We start from the raw sequence: 26216 nt of genomic DNA, 5'->3' as shown, positions 1-26216 counted from the left end.
TTTTCAATGAAATTTATGTATGCTATTTGACTGCAAAACAAATTATTCATATTGAAATGTTGGCCCTGAATACTGTTAAGCTTTATGTTTAGTCTTGCAGGCAATGACTGTACGAGAACTGTTAATTTAATTACACGACAAATAAACGCCGGCCGGTGTGGCCGTCCGGTTCTAGGCGCTTCAGTCTGGAACCGCGTGACCGATACGGTCGCAGGTTCGAATCCTGCCTCGGGCATGGATGTGTGTGATGTCCTTAGGTTAGTTAGGTTTAAGTAGTTCGAAGTTCTAGGGGACTGATGACCACAGATGTTAAGTCCCATAGTGCTGAGAGCCATTTGAACCATTTTTTGACAAATAAACATAAAATTTCACGCATCTGAGTTCGTGATAAAACTGCTTGAAAACTCACAAGTAGCACTTTACTGAGATCTTCTACTGGCATTAAGCCTATATCATTTCACAAATAGCTCTCTGACAATCACTGTGCCTTACAATGCACATGAACCTTCATGGTAATTAAATTCAAATGGCTTCAAATGGCTCTGAGCACTATGGGACTTAACATCTGAAGTCATCAGTCCCCTAGTAATTAAATTAATTAGCCTACCTGTGCCCAAGGAACGCTCCTGTGTTCTGCAACTTGTCACTATTAAGAAAACGATGAAACTGTCAGCAAAAAAAAAAAAAAATTCATTTGCGATGAGCAATGCAAGGCGGTATCTTCTCACTTTTCATAAAAATGTTTCTGCAGCACACAACTCGCGATGTGGAATCCGAGTATATAAACGCATTCATAAAGGTAAAGAATGTAAAATGAGCAACAAAACTTAACGAATGAAAATGAGAAAACAGACTCCAAGCATAATTATGCCTCATTAAGCCAGAACGACAATACACATCTTCGTAAAGTTCTCATAACTAGACAAGTTAGTAAAATATTCCTTAACCATTTTCCTTGCATAATTAATTTCCTCGACAAATCCATGTGCTTCACTATAAAATTTCTACAGAAAACTTTAACCATTGTGTGTGTTGTGTATTGAACCAGGGACCTAGAAACGACGGAGACGCTACGTCTCTGCCGCAGCCCTCAATAGGCTACAGCAGTCCACGGGAACGTCTCATACCGAACGAGTATAACCCCAATGTTTGCTTGGTAGAGTAATTATGGTGTACGGGTATGTGGAGAAAGTGTTTGTGCAGCAATCGCCGACACAGTGTAACTGGGGCAGTATAGGTTGAAACAGCCCGCATTCGCCGAGGCAGATGGAAAACCGCCTTAAAAACCATCCACAGACTAGAATGAAATTTTTACTCTACAGCGGAGTGTGCGCTGATATGAAGTTTCATCCACAGACTGTCCGGCACACCGGGCCTCGACACTAATGCGTCGGGTGGGACCGGCACGCCTTCCCCTTCGGGAAGCAGCGCGTTAGACCGCGCGGCTAGCCGGGCTGGCGCTGCTAGCATACTTCACATACGACCAGAACCTCTTTGCATTTTCTGCCAGGTTCCTAGACAAAGTTTCGTTGTGGAAACTGTAATAAGCATCTCGCACTGAAGTCCGCGTTAAAGTTTAAGTTAGAATTAAGCTGGAGTTATTAGAGCTGCAGCCAGCATGAGTAAAGGAGTTGTTGTCTGTATGTAAATGTAGACGCAGATGTAAATAAAGTTTTGGTACCCACATATTTGCTTTCCTATTCGCTCACTACCTTGTCAAAAGATAAAAATCCTAAAACGTCTCCTGTTTGTGATGACATACATATCGATACTGTCTAACACACACTCACTGCTACTCTCTTCAAAAGCAATAACCTCTCTGACCAACATGTGTGGTCTCAGAAAGAAACTTACAAAGAATATGGTTATATCGATACTACAGAAGTTGAGTATATTTATCAAATTCACAACTTCATTCAAATTTATGGCCAAAACTACCTAAAAACTACCATGGTAAATAGAACAGTCCCCTTTCAGTTTGATGAAATACAAGGAACGTCAAACTTTTGGAACTCCACTATCAATGAATCAGTGGAACAAAACGACTATATGTATCCCTAATCAGTCGAGACGGCGCCTTACACTTACATTTTGCATGGAATCCTGCGTCAGAAAAACTTTGTGCTCAGCATAACCGACGTCGTTCTGCGACTTTATCGTGCGAAGACAATCGAACTGATATCGATGAGGCGAGCTTCCACCTCGAAGGACGCGCGGCGCAACGGTCAGATTTGCAGTAGAAGCGCATGCGCTGAAGTATCCCAACTGAATACACCACACGTGTGCCGGTGGTGTCTAAAATAAATGAGCTCAGAGCATTTTCGTCAGTATTCACATGAATATGGCCAGAAGGCTGCGCCGAAATATCGTAGCAGTTTGTTGCAGACATCCAGCAGTTCTCCCGAAATTTTATACAACAGTCTGCACGTCGGGGAAGTTTTAAATTTCACACGACAGCATCTTCCTGCCATTCTGTCACATCTCATCGCCGACCCATCTCAACGCATTAAATGCAAGCAACCACATTGTGCACACATACACCACTTCACTGCCATGGCTTGCGTCAGCGGTGGACGGTTACACAGACGCTTGGTTCCAGTCCTACCACATTTACAGTGCTCCAAGCGACTAGTGTTCTTTTCGAAGATGATTACTCCATCAACAAACTGTAAAGATAATTTCAGGACGTTCTTATTACTCATCGTATGAAAACATGCACGGCCACGCGGGATTAGCCGAGCGGTCTCAGGCGCTGCAGTCATGGACTGTGCGGCTAGTTCCGGCGGAGGTTCGAGTCCTCCCTCGGGCATGGGTGTGTGTGTGTGTGTGTGTGTGTGTGTTTGTCCTTAGGATAATTTAGGTTAAGTAGCGTGTAAGCTTAGGGACTGATGTCCTTGGCAATTAAGTCCCACAAGATTTCACACACACAAAACATGCACGACAAGGTCTACCGACAAATTTTCTTTGTGAAACTGACTTGAAATTGGATATTGTTTCGGCATTATTACCCAGATTTGGCCTTCCTATTCGGAACCTGATTTAGGAGAAAAATAACATTTGTTTGACCCTTGCTGACCTGACAATTCTGCTGCTGCCTACAGCTGTAAAATTGAAGAACACCACAATTTGTCACAATTTCGTCGAATGACCTACTCGTTAGCTTACAACAAGTTTGGAGTCTAAGCATATCTTTATATGAACTAAACTCCGTCCGAACAGGCCTTGGAAGGCCCAACGGTACCGACCGACAGCCGTGTCAACCTCAGGCCACAGGCGTCAACGGATGCGGATATGGACGGCCGTGTTGTCAGCAAACTGCTCCCCCGGCCGTACGTCAGTTTACGAGACCGACATCTTTACATAACAACATATATTTCTTGTGCAATTTTATGTATTAAATCAATATTTTGGAAAACCGAAAATGCGTATCGTTCGTGTCATCGAAACGCTCTGTTGGTCATTTAAAGGGAAATTAATCAGAAACATATAGAAATATTTATTTCTGTGGGCATGTTCGTTCATGAGACGGACTCAGGAAATGCGTCAGATATATGAGCATATCCAAGTGTTTACAGCCGTTAGTACTGCAGTCGAGTCAATTGAGGTTATTTATACGAAGGGACTTCAAAAAGTAAGTTGCACTTGTCCTCCCACGTTAAGACCACTGCGAAACAACAGATGTGCATTGTCAGAACAGAGTAGTTTTTCAGGTATCCTCCAGACATGTTTCTGCAGCGGTATGGACAACAGGTGCTTCACAGCGTGTGAGTGAAAGCAGGCGGCTAGGGGAAACGTATTCCAAAGTTGGAGTACGCGGGGCAGTACCGTTCTTGTGGTCAAAACGTCTAATTTGCACACAGATTCGCCGTTAAATTCTGCCGGTATATGGACGAAATGCAGTGCCACGCCCAGCTCTAGTGAAATGGTCCATCGGGGACTTGGCACTATGTCTGAGAACGTGTGGCTAACTCTGGCGTGGGCGGGCAGAACTTGGTGAGCCTGAGGGTGCGTGAACTCCACAGTGGGTAGGTCTGGCCAAGTGGAACCTTCTATGGGTTACAGATTACATCGCGTTGCCCAATATACAGGCACCAATGCTGAGTGATTAGCTAGGTGGCACAAGGTCCACATCCGTCCCTATGAGCACTGACTAGTAGACAGTGCTCCTCATTGATGGTCTACACCCCAAAGAAGAGAGTGATTTTGTACGGGCCCTGATCTGTAAATGGCTGTGGAGCTATATAGAACCAGCCATTATAACGAGTTTCACCAGATCAAACATTCCAGTTACCTCTCCAGAATTAAGTTTTCCAGTTACTGCGGTGCTGATTAGTCAGTCATGTAGCACTAGAACTAAGACGACACAAACGAATTGTCCATAGACATCTGCCTTGGTGCGAACAAGCCCATTTCCTGTGTGGCTGTACAATCCTGCACGGTTGTCCTCTCTGGTGCTAGCCTAATGAAATCTCTGAGATCCTCCAAAGCGTTGAGTATGGCCTCCCGAACCTGTGGACCCCATATTCGCATAGCAGTGGCTGGACCCGAGCAATGCGAGGAGCGAAATCACGGAGTGGTAAATTGCAGTCTCGATAGGCAACGTGCTGGTAGATGTTACTCCTTCTTATGTCAGCCATAACAATTTCTTCCACAAACAAACAACATTCCAATTCGATTTCCGAATGAGGATCCCGCTGTGTAAGCTTTCGTTTTACACGGAATGCAGATGGCCGTACCCTCATCTACTTTGTGTACCTGCGCTGAAGTGTTTGTCATTTGCATATCCAAGCATATAACACACATAAAGACAGTTTGGCGTGCGTTGCGTGCTGCCTTCGCGATGTTGCAGTTTTAAAATCAATGTAGCTCCCGTTTTTACATCTCACACAAAATTAGTACCACACACAGTGATTATTTCATCGTTCTGACTGAAGTTTTTCGGGTTTAGAATTGTGTTATATCGCAAATTTCGTGACACTGGTATTTACCAACTGGCCATAGCTTACACACGTGACACATAGCCACATCACTACTTCCGTAGGTAGCTGTTATTCTTGTGTCCTATCGCGCTCCGGCACAAACAAGATAAAGGTAATTGTGTCGAATCAGCTGCGTGGCACTCAGGTACGCAGCGTCATAAAGCTATGCCGAACTCAATTTTTATCTGCCGACGCGCGCGTGGCAGGAATGCATGCGGCGGGCAGAAAACCTCATTCGCACGCTGTCAAGTGGTGTAAACGCCAGCCGAAGATTAGCTGTTAGTGATTATACGAACTCTACAGAACTCCTCTAAAAATGTATAGTAGAAACATTACATTTGGACGAGGCACTGATACGTTGCTGCAATAGAAAGCTCCATCCTGCAGACCGAGTCTCAACCACTTCACCCTGTTCATCATCAGCAGCACCAGCAGCCATCCACTGTTGGTTCAGGGCGTCTTCTGGAATTTTCTATGCACTCGTAACAGTCTTTTGTTACCTCTTGGAATCCAGCAAACAAGGAACACGGTTCATCTCAAACAACAGCAATATCTACGGAGTGAACATTCATATGCGCGGAGCAGAATTTTTATAGCCGGTATACATTGCTTCCAATGTCACGTGACTGCATGCGACTTAATGTTTGCCCTTAAGGGGGAAGACCAGAGTGATGCTCGATTTTAGAACAGTATTCATGATTATTTGTCAGTAAAATAACAAACAAATTACAAAACTTACTTTAGGCTTCTTTGTACACCCTTAGCCGGCCGAAGTGGCCGTGCGGTTAAAGGCGCTGCAGTCTGGAACCGCAAGACCGCTACGGTCGCAGGTTCGAATCCTGCCTCGGGCATGGATGTTTGTGGTGTCTTTAGGTTAGTTAAGTTTAACTAGTTCTAAGTTCTAGGGGACTAATGACCTCAGAAGTTGAGTCCCATAGTGCTCAGAATCAACCATGTACACCCTTAAGATTGTATTATCTATTTTTTAAGTAAAAAACTTGCATCCACAGGACACTACACGACGTCGAAGGAAGGCCTTTGCGGAGTTAGAGGCTGGTTGGTGGGAGTTTTCAGCGCCACAATTTCCAACTTATAGTCGAGTCGGTGTACGTTGAGCCCTGACAGTTTCAGTGGGCTTGGCGCTGCAGCTACGCGCGCCTACATAAACCAGTCACGAAAGGCTATTTTGTAAACGCCCCTTTGGCAACGCCGCCGTGTTGTCACAGCTATATAGATGACTATTCTAATCTCTTGCAGCAGTTAGCGCTACGCAGCTGAAAGCTGCTAACAGCGCTCTTAGCTGCAAGGAATCTTTTTATGCCGACTCGATTATAGAACCAAATTTCGAAACGTACTTTGATATCGATATTTTCTAACGTAGGACGTAGGGATATTTAAACAAAATGGCTGCACTCTGAAATAAAAGTCAATTTTTTCTCCAAAAACGTAGTTATAAAAACTTGCACCGAAAATCGAATTTAAACTGTATCACAAAAATCCTATGTAGTGCACTACAAGAAACGCCGACTTACAAGTTACAAAAAGGTATAATGCAATTGCACGTACACGTCATAGTTATAGCTCCTGCCAAGTTAAAAATGTTTTGAGAAGATAAGAGTTTAAAGTTTCAATTTGTGTTCTTTAACACTGAAATTGAACAAATCTGTAATCGGCAAGTTGGCCTTTTTCTCGCAGATGTCGAAACACTCTCAATTTGACAAAATTATATCGATTAGTTGGCTTCCGCTTACCAATCTAAGCGTTTTTTGCACGATTGGGATTAATTTTTGAATATTTTCTATCCGTACAAATACGTTTGTCATTTTTAAGGACTCGCGTTTTACTTCGCATAAAAAACAATCGAAATGACATGTTAAGCAAACGCGGGACAAAGATGTGTTTTCAGACTGTTTAACATAAACGAATCATGTTCCGAAGAGAAATCTTGTTGATAACAGTATTTTAGTTGATATTAATGTCCTCTGTGATACTATCCGAAACCAACAGGATCCCTATTCCAACGGTAACTATTGTAATATTATATGGGTTGCATTCGAACGCTCGGCTGCGCCATACCCCCATCTGGTGAATCGTGGTTTCCACATATTTTAACATTTAAGGCACACTTAACATGAATTAATCTTAAAAATAGACTCTCTGAGGAACATTTAAGCCAATACGAACATTAGGATAAAAAAATTCTACCCTGGTCTACCCTCTTAAGTGAATTTCATTACACTGCTAATACAAATAGATCCCATTCAAAAGTGATTCCTATAGCTATTTCCATTTGATATGTGGATTTAACTAGGCTTAAGGCTTTGAAGAGATAAACGCAAGATCTTTTCCCTTATTTGTAACATCACAGCTTAGATGTCGCGATTTTTTCATAGAAGAAGGACAGCCACCGCTGTCTTTTTGGGTTCCAAGTCGTTGTATAAAACGTCTAGGGGTGATGCATCACGTCATCTGGAGCAACAGGATTCAGATTCACACATAAAATGTTCCCTGTGTTCCCTGACGCTTCCCTGCGATGACGGGTGTCCTTTTGTATTGGTTATGCCCCTGAGAGGCAGCAGGGTGTAGGCGCTCTGCGGCATGTATGTGTCTTGCGTGTTGTCTATAATCCAGTCATCTGCTCCGCAAGGGAAGGAATGAGCTCAGCAAAATTTAAGGTCGTGATTCACTATTTAAATATCTTTCTCCGCTTTGAGACAAGCATTCTTAAGGTTTCAGTGTTGTAAATCGTTCTATCAATTTCTTTGCGTAGGCGATACGCAGCACAGCTCGTTAGTATATCCCGCTAGTTCAAAAATCTCGTCGTCGCTTATCGTCGCAGGTAAGCATCAGCGAACATGAGTGTATATGTGTTTGCGGCATAGTTCTGGAACGCCTCAAGCAAGCTCACAAACTGCTTAAAGCTTTCAGGCCAATAGGGCATAGTTCGTGTATAAAATTGTTTCGTCTCTGTCTACGGAAAATACATTCAAAAGTGAAACGGTAACTTTGCACACAAATGACTTAGTAGCAGGAGCCAATTACTGAGAGGAGAGACCCCTAGTATTTCAGTTGAGAGATAGGGATTTGCAAGTAGTGACACGTAGGCATAGTCCGTCCACTTCACTCTCTGTGCAGTCCCTCAGTTCGCCCTCACACGAGCGAGAAATCGCCAAGTGCAAGCGAACAGGCGCGTGGGTCATACCAGGTAGCAAAGGAAATATGAAGGATATCTGTTTCACAACGCCACGGGAGGCGTATTGGTGAGTAAATAAAGCACGTCCCAGCTGTGTACACTGCAACTTCGCGGCGGCCTATTCACAAACCGGTGATACCCGCATAGCCGCACACAGCCATTTTGCATCTGGGATATGATACATCAACTAGTATGTATTTTGGTGTGTATAATACGAATATACCTTTCAAAATGTTCTAGCAAGTATCATTTTTGAGTTCTTTAAAGGATTTTTTTATTTTTCGTATTCAGTATTTCGCTTTTTTCTGTTCTTCTGTTCTGATGTTTAATTGCTTTCGATTTGCAGAGGAGAGCTAGAAAATCTACAAATCGTCAATAAATGGTTGGTGTGGTAACCCAGTGGGTGAAAGAGATCCTCAGTGAGTGTTTCCTGTGAAAGGTAGTGCAAACTTTTTGTGTTTAAAACTTACACTAAGAAAAATGGCAACTAGTAAATCTCGTTGCTGTCTAAACCACCCCAACAACTTTTGTTATGTGTGTGGGAAACTCACCCCAAAAGCCCACAGAAAATCAGTCGCTTATTTGGTTAAAAAGGCATATAAATTGTATTTTGACTGTCTCGTTGGTGATGAAGATAAAAATTTTGCACCTCATATTACCTGCATAACCTGTACTACAACCTTAACCAAGTGGTTGAAAGGAAAACGCCGAGCCGTGCCATTCGCTGTTCCGATGGTGTGAGGTGAGACTATGGACCATTATTCAGACTGTTACTTCTGTCTTACAAATATTTCGGGACTTTCAAGCAAAATAGACATAAAATAAAGTATCCAATTGTACCTTCAACCCCATGATGAGGGGTTGCTTGTTCCTGTCTGTAACTCGAAAGCCCCAGAATCAGACACCATGTCAAGTGAATCAGAAAGCATTGAACATATAAAAGAGTACTGCCCTCAATACCATGACACTTCGCCTCAGCTCTTTAATCAAAAAGAATTGAACGATTTGGTTCGCGATCTGAAACTTTCGAAACAGAAAGCTGCACTCTTGGGGTCGAGACTGCAACAACGGAACCTTCTGGCTCCAGGGACAAAAATTTCCTGTTTCAGATCAATAGGTTCTTCCTTCGCTCAATATTTCGATATGCAGAATTCAGTTTGTGTATGTAGAGATGCCAATGGTCTGATGATGCAGCTAGGTGTACAACATAATCCACAGGAGTGACGACTATTTATTGACTTCAGTAAAACCAGCTTGAAAGCAGTACTACTGCATAATGGCAATGCATTTCCATCGGTACCTCTGGCTTACGCAGTAGACATGAAAGAAACTTATGAAACCGTGGCTTTGCTGCTAGAGGCAAGCAAATATAAGGATCATAAATGGCAGCTTTGCTGTGATTTAAAAGTAGTTGCACTCCGTGCTGGCTTACAGGCTGGATTCACGAAATACTGCTGCTTTTTGTGCCTTTGGGACAGCCGTGATACCAAGAACCACTATACAGTCAAGGAATGGCCTATAAGGAAGTCATATGTTCCTGGAAACATAAATGTGAACAATACTCCATTGTCTGAGACCGTTAAAATCATTTTGCCTCCCCTTCATATCAAGTTGGGTCTTATCAAGAATTTTGTAAAAGCTCTGGATAAAGAAGGTGAGGCCTTGAATCGCTTAAAAGAAAATTTTCCCAAATTAAGTGAGGCAAAGCTGAAAGAGCGTATATTTGTTGGAGCACAAATAAAGAAATTGCTGAAAGATCCAACCTTTGATACCAAACTCAAAGATATCCAATTAGCTGCCTAGTCTTTTTTAAAACAGTTGTGAATGATTTTTGGGTAACAGAAAAGACAAAAACTAAGTTACCATTGTGAATGATTGTTGGACAATTATAAGGCATGGGGTGTAGAATGTCGCTTAAAATTCACTTTTTACTTTCTCACCTTGATTTCTTCCCGGAAAATTTGTGAACCGTAAGCGATGAGCATGGTGAACGCCTTCACCAAGACGTTCTTACCATGGAACACCGTTACCAAGGCCATTGGAACCCTCTGATGATGGGTGACTACTGCTGGAGTCTTGTTACGGAGAGTCGTGAAAAAGCAAACAAAAGAAGAGCTCCGTCGTCGCATTTTTCAAAAACCAAAGACAATTAAAGGTGAAAATATCTTCTGAACTAATTTGGACCTTTTATTGGCATCATGCCCATATATACATACAAAATAATATTGATTTCAAACGCTCGAAATGTGTGCTTTCGTTTGACTTAATTGTGTCAATTTTCGCTATTACCATTTTTTATTCTGCTGTGTATCTAGGAAATGTGACGTCATAGAGAAAAATGATTTTACCAGTGTATTCAGAACCCCAAAATTAGGTAAATCCACCAATTTACAAACCAGATGCAAAAAAAGTTTAAATTTGTTAACTAGTGCTACCTGATCAAAAGTATCCGGACGTCTATTAGTGGACATTAATATGCGGTAATAATTTTTGGAGTCATAACTGAAATATAGCGTCATAGACATTCTATGTGCGAGCAGCTAGATACAGAGTGAGATTTATTGAACTATATGAAATAAAATCGTCATAACTTCTGAACAGTTTGCGTTAGGACGTTCAAAATGCATGGTTGGCCGCGGGGCATGATTGGAATTAGAGTGCGGTTGCATGGTTTGGTTTAGCGACGAAGCCCACTTTCATTGAAAATAGTATGCTAATAGAAGCGGCAAACATAAATATAATTGCAGCCTATTTTAAACCGCACACAAATGTTGTAGAAATAATTGACGAAATAGTCACACTCATCAAACAATGCGGAATAGACACAGAAAACTATAAAATAAAACTAGTCGTTGAAACCCTAGAAGAAGATGGTTTCACCCTACTTAACGATAGGCAGATACCTACATACATATGCCACAATGGGAAGAGCACCATTGATATCGCATTAACAAGAGGAGACATAGAAGGAAGTATTCAACCAATATGGCATGACTCCATTACTCCTGTACGAAAGCACATTCCAATGAAGATAAAAATAAATATCGTCACGTCACCGCCAGCAAGAAAGACCCACCAAATCACACAAAGAAAAATTGATATAGAAAAATTAACAAACGAGCAAGAACAATTAACACAAATAGAAACTTTCATAGAGGAAGGAGACCTTGAAAAAGCAACAGACCAAATAGAAGACCACCTAAAAAATTCAGTGATACAAACAATCCCCAAAACAAGGACGGCCAAAAGATGGTTCGATGCTGAATGCTACAGCAAAAGGAACACTGTTCTAAGAATCCTCCACAGACTAAGAAACCAGCATGACGAGGAAACATACAAACTGTACGCAGAAGAGAGGAGAATCTACAAAAAACTAATAGAAGAGAAGAAAAAAGAATACATAGAAAGTGAGGCAAAAAGAGAAGCGGATGAAGCAGAGAAAGACCCATACATAGCAGCAAGACCAAGAAAAATGGTTCATACACCAAATATAGACCTGAAGGAATGGGAAGACCACTTCAGTAAGATACTGAACAAACAAGGACTCAAAACACCCCCAAAGAAAGAGAAACAACATCAAACTAAGGAAAAAGACAATACATGGGAACCCCTAAATGAAGATGATGTGAAAGAAGTAATAAAAGCACAGAGGAACAAGAAAGCAGCAGGACCTGATAATATATACAATGAACACATAAAAGATGCAAAAGAGGCCCTCCAACACATATGGACCAAACTGTTTAACAAATGCCTGGAACTTGGAAGAATTCCGACACAATGGAGACACTCGACAATAAAAGTTCTCTACAAAGGTAGAGGAGACCCAATGGATCCAAACAAGTACAGAGGCATAGCCCTGGAAAATACTCAATTCAAGATGTTTTCGAAGATAATAACACAAAAAATCCAAGCCTCTGTGGACAGTCATCTCCCAGAACGACAAATGGGTTTCAGATCTGGAAGATCAACACTTACGGCAGTCAGGCTTCTTCTAAACAACATCGATGATGCGCTACAAAAGAAACAAATGTTCTACACAGTGTTCATAGACTTTACCAAAGCCTTTGACCTATTGGAAAGAGAGCTCATAGTCCGAGAACTGGAAAACACAATGGGAGAAGATAGCGTATGGGCAAGAATAATCAAATCAATCCTCGAATACAATTTAATTACAATATCAGACAACCTCTCTCGTTAGAACCCATTCTGCAATCGAACGGAGTCTTACAGGGTGACCCAATGAGCCCTTTGCTATACATTCTTGCCACTGAAGAAGTACTCCGAATTGGAGAAAATGAAGAAGATGTGTATGTATATGCATACGCTGACGACATAGCCGTAAGTTCAACAGATATACAGAAGCTGCAGAGAATCATTGAGAAAATAGACAGATGGTGCAGTGAACACAAACTACACATAAACATAGCAAAGACAGAAATGGTAATTTTCAGAAAAGGAGGCAAAACACCCAAGAATGCGGAAATCAGTATCAGAGGACAAAAAATAAAAATCTCATCAGACTTTAAATACCTAGGAGTGACATTGCAACCAACAGCCAAATGCTTCACAAAATATACAACAGAACGTGCAGCCCAAGCAATAATAGCAATAGAGGACATCAAAAACATCCGCCTACTCAGTCTAGAAACAGCCATGAAATTATTCAACGCAAAAATCTTGCCAATCCTGGCCTATGGGATGGAGGTTATATGGGACCACCTGACAGAAAAAAATCTAGAAACACTAGAAAAAGTAAAATCGACCTATCTAAAAAGAGCACTAGATCTCTCAAAGACAACAAGATCTAGACTAGTGTACCTGCTAGCGAGAGAGACATTCCTAATTGAAGACATCAGACTTCGATATATGATGCCACACACCAGGGCTTCCAGAAAGCAACTGAAGATCATAGAGGACAAACGAGAAAAAATATGGCCGGAGTTTTGCGGCACCGAAGCAATGACGAACCGCTCATGTACAGCACCAAACTTCGAACAGCGACATGTTGTAAGTAGACTTTCTACTCACGGCTTTCATCATCTAATCTGCAAAAACAAAACTTATCACGACCCAACCGCAACATGTGTATGTGAACTGTGTAACGATGCCTGTGAACGATATCACATAGAACTGTGCAGTAAAAGAGTGAAATCGATAAATGAATATGCAAAAATGTAAAATGTAAATGTAAAATGTTAAGCAAAGTAACTGTATATGGCTATTTGGCTGCAATTTTATTAAATAAAATTTGGATGAGTTCGTCAGTAAGCAAAATTGACGCATTTGGGGGACTGAGAATACGCATTTCGCGATCGAGAAGTCTTTTCACTCTCAACGGGTGACTGTGGAAGTGTACGATGTCCAGTCACGGAATAATCGGTGCGATATTCCTTGATGGCATGGTGAGTACCGAACGGTACGTGAAGGTTTTGGAAGATGATCGCATCCCCATTATCCAAAGTGGCACTGATTCTGACACTTTGTACTTTAAGCAAGACGGAGCTCGACCTCATCGAAGCGGAAGACTGTTTTATGTCCTGGAGGAGCACTGTGGGGACCGCATTCTGGCTTTGAGGTACCCAGAGGCCACTGGCACGGGCCTCGATTGGCCGCCATATTCGCCGGATCCGAACACATGCGACTCCTTTTCGTGGGGCTATATTTAAAGACAAGGTGTACAGCAACAAGCTCAAAACCATTCCTGAGCTGAAAACAGCGACTCAGGAGGTCATCGACAACAGCGACGTTCCGACACTTCAGCGGGTCAAGCAGAACTTCGCTATTCGTCTGCACCACATCACAGCCAACAATGGCAGGCATATCGAACATGTCGTAACCTAAAGCCGAATATCTGTGTAGACGTGTATATGTTGAATAAAGTGTGTAAACTGTGTGCACTTCGTAGTTTGTAAGTAATTTACGGTTTTTTTCGTGTTGCTGAATAACTGTCATCCTCTATATTTACCTTCGTAAGCGAGGTCCTAACGTACGCAGGTATGATAACCGAGGTCCTAAGTATAAAGGTATGAGGGTGATCGATCTGCAGATCTCCGGTTCGAATCCTAATGATGGGAGAAATTTTCACCATCAGTGTTTCGCATGTCATTGAGACAGTGCGGCACCGCCTGCAGGGATATCCAGGTTGGAAACGTCAGAAATGAAGTCATCAGGTACAAAAATTGGAGTACAAGTTCGATTGCTGATCTTGTGGAAGAAACCTCAAATGGTGTTGACACACGAAAAGGATATCGGAAGACGGAATGTCGCGATGGGTCATGGAATGGAAGGAAGAAAAGAGGGAGACAACTGGCCACGTGGAGACAAGGAATTCAGACATTAATTAGTAGAAGAAATATTGAAGAAAATTTATGGACGGATACGCACAGATGGAGAATCAAAATTAAACTGATGTATAATCTTTGGTTACCGAAAAATATAAATACAATATAAAACCTGGAATAATAACAATGTTGTTTTTAAATCTCAGATTCTTTTTTAGTTTCGTAAGGGTTATTCTGTCATTCCTTGTTACCCTTGATTCTAAGCTGATTACGTTCGCAGATATACAGAAGGTGCAAAACTTTAGTTTGTGTGCTCACATCACACAGTATACTAAGCCAGCTGCAGAAACTTGATAATTTTCAACCTGATGCATAGGAATAATTACACACAAGCCTTACTAAGTGGAACATTCAAACTGTTACAAATACGTTGCTCTAAACGAAATGCACTGAACAAATTTTGAGATGTCGCGACTCCTAATGACAATATGTCTAGCAGTATAACAATGTCACGGAGATATTTCTCTGATTACGGTACACTTTGGCAAACGCTAAACTGTCACACTATTGCTAACGGCCAAGGGACCTAACAGTGCTTCACCGACGCTGTTTCTTTTGCTACCCGTTAAGTTGCAAGCTTGGCAGCGTTACGGAATTTCGGGCATGTGGCGAGCAATATTTCAGTGCCGTCTACTGCTCCCAGTGCCGTGTTCTCTCTGTTTCGGTGAACACCGTCGAAGAAGTGGTTAGACGATCTGTGATAACTGTAAAGTAACATTGTGAATATTGTAATATATCACTGTGTACATCTACATCTACACTGAAGTGTATGACAAAAGGTGCTTCTCACTGTACCAGTTATTACGGCTTCCTCCCATTCATTCGTATGTGGAGCGCCGCAGAAATGATTGTTTAGACGCCTCTGCGCCCTGTAACTACTACAACCTTGTCCTTACGATACGTATGGGTTATAGTATAGGGTGTCCATAAAGTCACGCTGTTGACGAAAATTTATAGACATACAGGCACAGACGGAGATTGAAAATTAAATTTGGTTGCCAGAAAAGATAAATGCAATGTAAATCTGGAACAATAATAATGCTTTTCAAGTCTCAGGATTTTTATTAGTTTTGTAAGGCTTATTCTTTCACTCCAGCTACCCTTGAATGTAAGCCCAGTCACATTAGCAGATACGAAAAGGCGCAAAACTTTTCTTAAGTTCGTGGGGTCATATCACAGACTATACTAAGACAGTTGCAGTAACTTAATGACTTGCATCGTGATGCATAGGAGGTAATTATACGTAATGAGAGGGGCATTTCAGTGCCGTCATCTTAATTTGGAGCCGGCCGAAATGGCCGAGCGGTTCTAGGCGCTTCAGTCTGGCGCCGCGCGACCGCTACGGTCGTAGGTTCGAATCCTGCCTCGGGCATGGATGTGTGTGATGTCCTTAGGTTAGTTAGGTTTAAGTAGTTCTACGTTCTAGGGCACTGATGACGTCAGATGTTAAGTCCCATAGTGCTCAGAGCCATTTGAACCATTTTCTTAATTTGGAAACTTTTAGAGACAGAGAATCTAGGTTTGTTGTGAAACGTCTAGCAGCTCTGGAAGGTTTTTTTCCTTTCTCGTTTGTTACAGATTTGATTTGGAGTGCATCACAATTGTGACATTACGAGAAAGGTCAACGTGTCATCTAGTACGCGGAATACACACACGCCAATATGGGAGGGCACCACTGGCGAAAACAAGCCTAATGGATTGGATCTAGAGCTTTAAAGAGACAGGCAGTTTCAAAGACGTTCCTCGAAGTGGATGTCCCCCAGTGTCACAAGCACATGTTGAGAAAGAGCAACCCGCATTTCAACGCAGCTTTCAGTAATCAATTCGTCGTACATCACCCGAATTGCAGGAAGCAAGATCAACTGTCCGTAAAGCGCTACCTAATCGGTTACGCTTTTTTTCGTACAAAGTGCAAATGATCGAAGCATTGCAGCAAGATAATTGTCCCCTGCAGTATGCATAGGCGGGTTGCATGCTGGCCTCCCTAGATGATGATGATGATGATGGTGATGATTACCTAACAAAGTGCCTGTCCACATTTTTGTACATGTGAATCGCCAAGACCTTAGGATTTGGTGTCAGCCGTCGTGGCCGAGCGGTTCTAGGCGCTTCAGTGTGGAAACGCGTGACCGCCATGGTCGCAGGTTCGAATCCTGCCTCGGGCGTGGATGTGTGTGATGTCCTTAGGTTAGTTAGGTTTAAGTTGTTCTAAGTTCTAGGGGACTGATGACCTCAGATGTTAAGTCCCATAGTGCTCAGAGCCATTTAGGATGTGGTGCTCCGGAAACCTACACAATAGACGTGAACACATCCGTGGGAGCCCGAAGCTTAATGTTTGGTGAGGCCTAATCCACGATAAAGTGAGGGGCCAATTTTTCTTCGCAGAGAAACGTCAACGACAAATGTTAAGCTGGTCGTGTTCGAGCAGGTCCTGCTACTAGAGACCGAAGAACTGCAGCTGTCCATCTCCTAGCATTATGACGCACCCCCACATTGGGGTTTGCGAGATATTTTCTTGAGCTGTATGGGTGAGACAGCCCTATTGCAGGGCCCCCCACGCTCTCCCGATGCCACGCTATTATGCTTCTGTTTGTGGAGTTACGTCAAGGATCGCATGTCAACGACATTGCTATTCTTCGCGCAGGAATCAATGAAGCAGTAAGAACTGTGTACGAGCGACGAGTGGAGCACCCATTGAAATTCTGACATAACAGAAAAAAAAAGTTTCGAGAGCTGCTTAAAGTTTTGCAACAAGCCACGATGCTCTGTCTCTAATAGTTTCCAAATTATGATTTTCTGAAGTGATAGCGAGACTTTACAGACACCCTGCATACTCCTAAATTCACCATTTAAAGCTATGCTCCACGACACACAGGCATCTCGGATCTTCATAATGAATACCTCCTCGGGACTCTCTCGGAGGTACTCAAAAGATTCGTCACACGACTGTACAGGAACTCCAGACACTCGAACAACCCCTCAATCCTAAATCTGAGAAACTACGATGACAACCACAGGTGGAAACATAATCACCCACAGACATCTTTTCTAGGGACAGTCAGTCAGTTACCTACGGCAAGTTAAAATACACAAGCAACGCAAATGTAGGCGAAGCCTTGCATCTCGGTAAAGGCGTCTTGCACTGCCAGCTGAACATACACAGCCGTCTAATCGGCAACAGCAGGGAAGCCAGTTTGCACACTAAACAGAAACAAAACCCACCTAACCTGACACACCGTACGATCTATTTTGTGATCAATCGGCCACTCATATAACGACCCTGGTCTGTTACAGGTACGCAGGTGCTGCAGTTGGCCCAGGAGACATCTTCGAAGCCCATCCTCAGTAGCACCTCACGTCGATGTAGACTGCTGCTCTTTACGACGAACCTAAGCTATGACACAGGTACTTACCATCGCACGATACCCAACAACTAATCATAATTTTACTCTCGCACGATCTGTCACAACAAGCAAGAAAATCCGCCACTGCTCTTACTACCCGTCCAGACTGTCGTAGACGCTTTTCCCCCCTTGATGCTTGCCTTGGCACTTTTTTCCCTCTGCCCTTAAACCTGCTACATTTCAATCGCTTTTCGTCCAGTCACCTCTATGGGTCCGAGATAGTAGGTAATCCTACCCAGACGCAAGGACAACGCCACGAACCGGCATCCTGTGAACTTCTCCATCAGTAAAAACAAACGCCGAGGTGACAGTAAAACTCCTGTAATGGACAGTGCGGGCGTAGAACGGCTTCGACATTGAAAAAATTTAAAGCTGTTTCTTGAAACTATTTAAGTAGCCTACTTTGAACAGTTTGCGTCTATCTTCTATAGTTAGCCAGTTCAGTTTTTTTACCATCATGAAAAAGTAATGCGGTAGACACGCATTGGTAGCTTCGCGTTTCACGCTCTCTCCAGTCAGAAACTCGTCTGTTATGTCAGACACCAAACCACGGCTCGTCAGAAGACTAAACAAAACTCCGTACGGTGCGCTCGGTCAACTATGCTCCAACGCACAATGTCGTGAAAACACTAATGTGGCGCATCGTTAGTGCGGAAAACACATGAGTCTATGTTCATAGAGGTCATATTCGTGGACACGAACGTGGACTCTTTGAGTGATATCCTGCATCCCGCTGCATATGATTAGTATTCTGACTGACTCCTATTCCAGTTCATTGGAAACAAAAGTTCTTTGGGACGATCTTGCCCTGCTCTTCTTGGAATGCCCTTGTTACGTCACATAGTGGTTTGCTAACTGCTGCCCCACTAGTGGCTCACTATCCCCCATATTCTGGGAAAGCACACTGCTAAGACTACCAGCGCTGCTGTTCGTATCGAAATGAACCGTTGCGTCGAACAACGACTATTGCCTTGCTACTGATGTATTTACAAACGTACTCGGTCAAAACAATTCACAGGAATGCAGCCGGGTGACGTCTCCGACAACTGTCGATATTTCGACAGATGAACGCTCTTTCTCAAGGAACATGTGCAACGAATGATCGCTGTACAACGAAATTCAAACCGCCGATAGGCGGATCTACACAGACCAAGAACAAGAATAGGCATATGAAGAAAGACAACACAAACACCGCTAACAAGTAGCGCCACCACGCAATCAAAGATGACCAACGTCAGAAGTTATCGATGGTCATTGTAAATTACCAGAGCATGATCAAATAGGGTTAACTCCGTCCCTCTGCAAAAATGGTTCAAATGGCTCTAAGCACTATGGGACAACATCTGAGGTCATCAGTACTCTAGAACATAGAACTACTTAAACCTAACTAACCTAAGGACATCACACACATCCATGCCCGAGGCAGGATTACAACCTGCGACCGTAGCGGTCGCGCGGTTCCAGACTGAAGCGCCTAGAACCGCTCGGCCACCCTGGCCGGCTGTCCCTCTGCAGCTCGACTGCAGAGAGAACAGGATTCCAGGCAGAATTTTTGCAAAAGACCCCTCTCTATTTATAAGCTCACGTAATAACATAATCTCGTGCTTCCTTAATAATACTAACGCAATAACTGGAAGAGCACTACAGAATATCTGTGTTGTTATATTCCGTAGGTTGACCATTATCATGGCAAAGTTCTGCAATAGCAGAATTGTTCGCCTGTCGCGAGCTTCTGTGGCGCTTATACACTACACGCAGGTCCGCCACGTCGTCTCAGACCGTGGAAGTTTGTAAGCTGAGTTAGCGCTCCTCGAAGTCGCCATCCACCAGAATGTTTATACTGAACGACAGATCAGACACGCTTTGCGCTATCGACCAACCACGGATGGCGTTAGGAAAATTACGAGGTGGCACCTAAGTCGAAGGCCTTTTTGCCATATTCTGCTAGCGTTTTCAACAGTATTGGTTGTATTCTGCGGACGTGTTTCTTTCGACCATCTAAAATTAGGACTCTTTGAAGGTCTGTCAAGGACCATCTTCGTTTTGCCGAAGGAGGGTGTCTATCACATCCCATGCAGTTGTGGCATGGCATACATTGGTCAGCTCATCAGTCTGTAGAACACAGGCGAATAGAACGGAAGAATCACAAACGCTTACATCACCCAAGCAAATCTGCTATTGCAGAACATTGCCATGGTGCTACTCATTCGACAGAATATAGCAACACAGAAATTCCGGCGTGCTCTTTCAGCTATTCGGACAGTGTTATTAAACCGTGTGGTGCACGTTTCCACTGCAGTGGACAACCATTAAGGATACAGGGTACTCATAAAAAATGGTGGAAACATCGAAATTTTTTATAACTTCATTAAATTCTACAATCTTTGCTGATTACATTGATATATACATTATAGGGTTTCAAATGAAAAATGACCTATATATACCAAATTTTAAAGTTACAGTCATGTATGGCGCTATGCTTCCTTTATTTCTGTTACAGGAACCAGTACTACTTCGAAAAGAACTGTGAACTTTCTGTTTCCAGTGATTATACTGGAGTGATATGGACATGTGCAAAAGTGTATGGGTGCTAGATTGATGAAGCTACGAAGAGAAATGAAAGGGAAGTTGCTATCTGATGGAAAATCTCTGTATGGGCAAGGCAGATTGACAGAAACTGAAATATACCGCCTTCAGAGTTATTATGGACTGGCCCTTAGACAAACTGCACCTCTGTCTGACATTACAGCAATGAGAAAAGCTTCCTTGTAGCCGTGACATGGCATATATTGGTCAGACTATCAGGACCGTGGAGGACCGATGTACTGAGCATAAACGGCACTCACGACTACAGCAGCCAAGTAGATCTGCGATTGCCGAACATTGTTTGGATACTGGTCACCCTATGTTAAATAACAATACTGAGATATTGGCATGCACGTCCAGCTATTGGGACAGTGTTATTAAGGATGCTGTTGAGATTAAATTATCCATAAACCTTGTAAACAGGGGCAGAGGTTTATGTTTAAACTCTGCATGGAATCCTGCTCTCTCCCTTGTCAAAAAACAGAGGGACAGAGTCAATGTTACCTCGATTGCTAATTCGTAGTCTTTCGCTATCGATACCTCTGACTTTGGTCATCTGTGGTGTCACTAGCGTTCAGTGTGTGTGTGTGTGTGTGTGTGTGTGTGTGTGTGTGTGTGTGTGTGTGTGTGTGTGTGTGTGTGTGTGTGTTATCTTTCCTGAATTACTCCAAGAACCGGGGTTTTAAATTTGCCTGTACATCGCCTGTCCGTTGCAGTTTGTGCCTTGAAAATGGAGGGGTGTATTCCGCCGAAATATTGGCTGTAACTGTAAAAATTACTTGGCTGAATTCCCGTAAGTTGTTTGAAAATTTATCAAAGTGAGTTCACGAAAAATGTCGAATATCTATAAATTTGACAGATTATTGGAAATATATCTCATTTGAAAGATCATCTCTTAACGTGAATTCATGCAAAAGATATACGCTTCTAAAATCGTAGTGCTCTTCTGAAAATAAAAGTTTGTAGCCCTACGCTTAAGTTAAAATTCATCCCCATGTTTCTATCCTCATTCATTTAGATTTATATAGGCTTTTGAAATCGGTTGACTCTGCATATAATTTCACAGCCACAAAATCATCATGCAATCACCCTGAAGAACGTCGCCTGCAATTAGAGCCGAAAATTTGGTAGTTCTATCGTATCACGATGCGGTTACACACCCAGAAGAATCTTATTCAAATAACAGAAATGTCAATACGCAGCAAAGTCTGAAGTGAAGGAAGGGCCGTCCACACAATGTGGGTACTTGGTATTTTCCCGCGTAAAGACGTGATCTGGTTAATAGCTGACGATTGGCTAACGTACTTTATCGTCCCATTGGCTACCTCGAGCTTGGCACGGATACGCATTGCCAACATCTGTTCTATACAACGGACAAGCGCAGCGAGAGGACGACCCTTAGTAATGTTTTGCCCACAGCTACTGCTTCGAACAACACACGCTGTTTCTTTGCAGACAGTGCCCACGTCACAGGGCAGCACGATCACGGTAAACTGCACATGAACACTGCGTCGTTCTGGTTACTACAGCACACTGACAAATAATGCCATGAGAAATCGTTGATTAGTACGACACACGGTGAATGAAAAATGGCTCTGAGCACTATGGGACTTAACTACTGAGGTCATCAGTCCCCTAGAACTTAGAACTACTTAAACCTAACTAACCTAAGGACATCACACACATCCATGCCCGAGGCAGGATTCGAACCTGCGACCGTAGCGGTCACACGGTTCCAAACTGAAGCGCTTAGAACCGCACGGCCACACCGGCCGGCACGGTGAATGACTTTGGCCGTGGAACAGTACCTCCACAACCAGTTCAGCGTGGACCAAACTGTAAAACAATAGGGGTAATGTGAGAACTTTTTCCCTCAGCTTAAGTTTTATAGTTCTTAGACATACTTGCTTTAAAACGCCAGGAGACGTCGTGACGGCGGTGGTCAGTATTGTCAAAGGGTAGTGAACTGTCACAACCATTAGATTCCATCAACAGACTGATGATGTTTTCACAGATTGGACTGTATTGTCGTGAAGGTAGATTGTTGACTTGTATTATGTTTACATTTGATTTATACGAGGTTCATAGGCCTACCGGATCAGCGATATCTACATACCATTTATTTTTAGGCCTTATTCCTTCCTGCTGAAGTAGGTGCCGTTTTAGAGAATTACCATAACCATTCATAATGCCTCGCGGAGTAGCCAAGTGGTCTCGGGGGGTCTTGCCACGGTTCGAGCGGCTGCCCCCGTCTGAGGTTCGAGTCCTCCCTAGGGCATGTGTGTGTTGTCCTTGGCGTAAGTTAGTTTGAGTTAGATAAAGTAGTGTGTAAGCCTAGGGACCGATGACCTCAGCAGTTTGGTCCCACAGAAACTTACCACCGAATTTCTCTCTCTCTCGATTCATAATGATAGGAGCGGTAACTGCCACATTTAGTCACAATACACGTGACACAGAAACTAATGACATAATGAAGTCACTTATCGTGGGTTGGTCGCCTTTGAAGTTTTCCTATCGTCTTTTCTGCTCCATACTCCTAGCGTGTACAGAACTGCTCGACAACACGACAACATAAACTGTACTACAGGAATGTGAGATATGACGCGCTTCCGAGACTGCAAGGGAGCCATATCGGTATTCAGCAGTTTTATAACAATTTTTGCCCTGAACATCCGTAAAATCTAATATATACTGCCTGACACACTAAGAATAAACATAAAAAAAACTTGGCTCTTCTACTCTACTTGATTTCCGCCGCCGTTATCCAATTGCCTTGAAAACTTCGGTGAAATGTGACGTCTCATGCGAAAACCATAATAATTTTGATCCAGATAACAATAAGTCAATGACAAATTCCATATAATTCTCACAAATTCATATTAGCACTATTTTTTTATATATTTGACGCATTAATGTCGCAAAAAAAAACAGTCGACTTGTTTCGGCAGGGGCAAATGGCAGCTTATGTGGATAGAAAGACAAAATGCAAAACATAAACTTTGGGAACGGGGTCTTAATTCAGACACGGCGAACGTGGAAAGAGTAATACAGAAATAGTGACTGGAGACGTTTAATTGTTACGGAATTAAACTAAATATTACAGTCACAGGAAGCCCTAAAGGACTACAACGTCAGTTGGTACTTGAACAGTTTGAACATTTTCTCTCCGCTTTTCATGTATTTTACTTTTCCTACTCACAAAATCAGATTTTTGCTAGGATGATGATACTACTTCCTATTGAAGGTACACGGAAATAGTTGCGTTTTGGTTAGAAACATTCAAACAAATCCATTTATCTACGATTGTTTATCGTCTTCGTGTATGAAAACTCCCCCTTACACAGGAATATTTTTGCTTATGTCACCCGAATATCGTCAGAGCATTTTTTCCGCGGCGTATAAACATGGTACATTCCGTGATACACGCGTTCACACGGTCCGATGTTGATTTTATATCATTCTGGAAGAAGGATTTTCCAATGTCGTCGTGTAGCATCTTCTGGAATACTGACGAAGCACACGTTACGCCCACGCTAATGAGTATACTGAAGCGTATTGTTGTACTCACTGACGATGTGTATCATGAAAGAAGCGAAGACGACAACCCATCCCCAACCACCGTCTGGGGGCGGGACGGGCTCGGGAGGCAGGGCGACGTCTGCGGGGGCGGCGGCAGCTTCGGTCCCCGGAGACGGCATGCTGCGCTTCTTGGGGGCGGGAGCGTGCGTCATGTCGGCGTCGGCGTGTTGGGGGCGGAGGGCGTGCGCGACGCGTCGGAGTGTTGCAGCGCGCGGCCGACGGCTGACTGGCGAAGGCGTCGCGTAGCGCCGTGCAGCACGGCGCGGCATCGCGTGTCGCACGCGCATGCGCGCAGCGTCGCAGTCCTGCCAACAACGCAGGCGGGCCGCCGTGTTGGGTGTCACAACCGCGTGAGTTCGGCACGTGCGGCCTCGCTGCGCACGTGGTGTCGCCGCGGAGAGGTTCAAACGCCGCCGCAATGCACCAGGTCGTGCAACTCGTTCTGGGGGTTGGGGGCGATGCTGCCATTAGGCTCGATCGTATAATGTCCTGAGCAGACGTTTCACCAGCACAGGGCTTCCCAACCTTTTCAGCTGGTGGCCCCCTTCTTCAGTCGAAAATCCATTGCGGACCCCTAGTCTGTTCCGAATGACCCCCCCTCCCCGAAGTATCAATAGACTTTGGTTTAGAGATAAATGAAAACAAATTGAAGGTCAAAAATCGACTTATGAAATAGGTAGTGCACTGACAAAGCAAGTTTAAATGATGCCTGGGGCCGCATACGTGCCAGCGAGTGCTGTGATTGGTCGACAAAGCCCGCTCCGCGCATGCGTAAAAGGTTTCAGCGCATCTACCGCCGTGAGCCGGCGCAGAAACGACCCCCGTATTGTTGCGAAACAGCCGATCAGAGAAGCCGCATTCTCCGGCACTATATGTGTACGCGTTCTCACTTAGGAACCGCAAAGGCTGCTTGGGAATACGACCTGAAAACAAAGTACACATTTTTTTCACACGCAAAAAAAGTGATGAATTTCATTTTCACATTTTTATTCATTAATTTTACTCATTATATTACACGATTTGGTGAAGAGTGGCCGCGGACACCCTAGAAAGAGACGATCAGAGACTCAGTCCGCAGGACGGTTACTGCTACGTATTTTTTAATTGTTACGATCTGCAGTCATTTGTCGCCAGAAGTGGATCCCTTCGCATCCGTTACTGTTCGGTTACTTTATGGGCGATCAATCATTTAGAACAGTTCGTTGTTGTTGCCGTGGTCTTCAGTCCTGAGACTGGTTTGATGCAGCTCTCCATGCTACTCTATCCTGTGCAAGCTTCTTCATCTCCCAGTACCTACTGCAACCTACATCCTTCTGAATCCGTTTAGTGTATTCATCTCTTGGTCTCCCTCTACGATTCTTACCCTCCACGCTGCCCTCCAATACCAAATTGGTGATCTATTGAAGCCTCAGAACATGTCCTACCAACCGATCCCTTCTTCTAGTCAAGTTGTGCCACAAACTCCTCTTCTCCCCTATTCTATTCAATACCTCCTCATTACTTATATGATCTACCCATCTAATCTTCAGCATTCTTCTGTATCACCACATTTCGAATGCTTCTATTCTCTTCTCGTCCAAACTATTTATTGTCCATGTTTCACTTCCATACATGGCTACACTCCATACAAATACTTTCAGAAACGACTTCCTGACAATTTAATCTATACTCGATATTAACAAAATTCTCTTCTTCAGAAACGCTTTCCTTGCCATTGCCAGTCTACATTTTACATCCTCTCTACTTCGACCATCATCAGTTATTTTGCTCCCCAAATAGCAAAACTCATTTACTACTTTAAGCGTCTCATTTCCTAATCTAATACCCTCAGCATCACCCGACTTAATTCGACTCCATTCCATTATCCTCGTTTTGCTTTTGTTGATGTTTATCTTATATCCTCCTTTCAAGACACTGTCCATTCCGTTCAAATGCTCTTCCAAGTCCTTTGATGTCTCTAACAGAATTACAATGTCATCGGCGAACCTCAAAGTTTTTATTCCTTCTCCATGGATTTTAATACCTACTCCGAATTTTTCTTTTGTTTCCTTTACTGCTTGCTCAATATACAGATTGAATAACATCGGGGATAGGCTCCAACCTTGTCTCACTCCGTTCCCAACCACTGATTCCC

The 26216-nt window shown here is 43.3% G+C and overlaps 1 protein-coding gene across 1 annotated transcript in view; it reads right to left on the bottom strand.

The window, feature by feature from the left end:
• LOC126088213 (monocarboxylate transporter 9) overlaps positions 1–24286 on the bottom strand; it is a 687744-nt gene extending 663458 nt beyond the window's left edge. Inside the window, exon 1 of the mRNA XM_049906338.1 lies at positions 24072–24286. Within this exon, the coding sequence (XP_049762295.1) occupies positions 24072–24234 (163 nt within the window). The 5' untranslated portion in view covers positions 24235–24286. The remainder of the gene's footprint in view (positions 1–24071) is intronic.
• Positions 24287–26216: the final 1930 nt, after the last annotated feature.

Source organism: Schistocerca cancellata, chromosome 6 (genome assembly GCF_023864275.1).
Source record: "Schistocerca cancellata isolate TAMUIC-IGC-003103 chromosome 6, iqSchCanc2.1, whole genome shotgun sequence".
Classification (NCBI taxonomy): Eukaryota; Metazoa; Arthropoda; class Insecta; order Orthoptera; family Acrididae; genus Schistocerca; species Schistocerca cancellata.
Note: the sequence above shows the minus strand (reverse complement) of the source record. Positions and strands in the feature narration are given on the sequence as shown.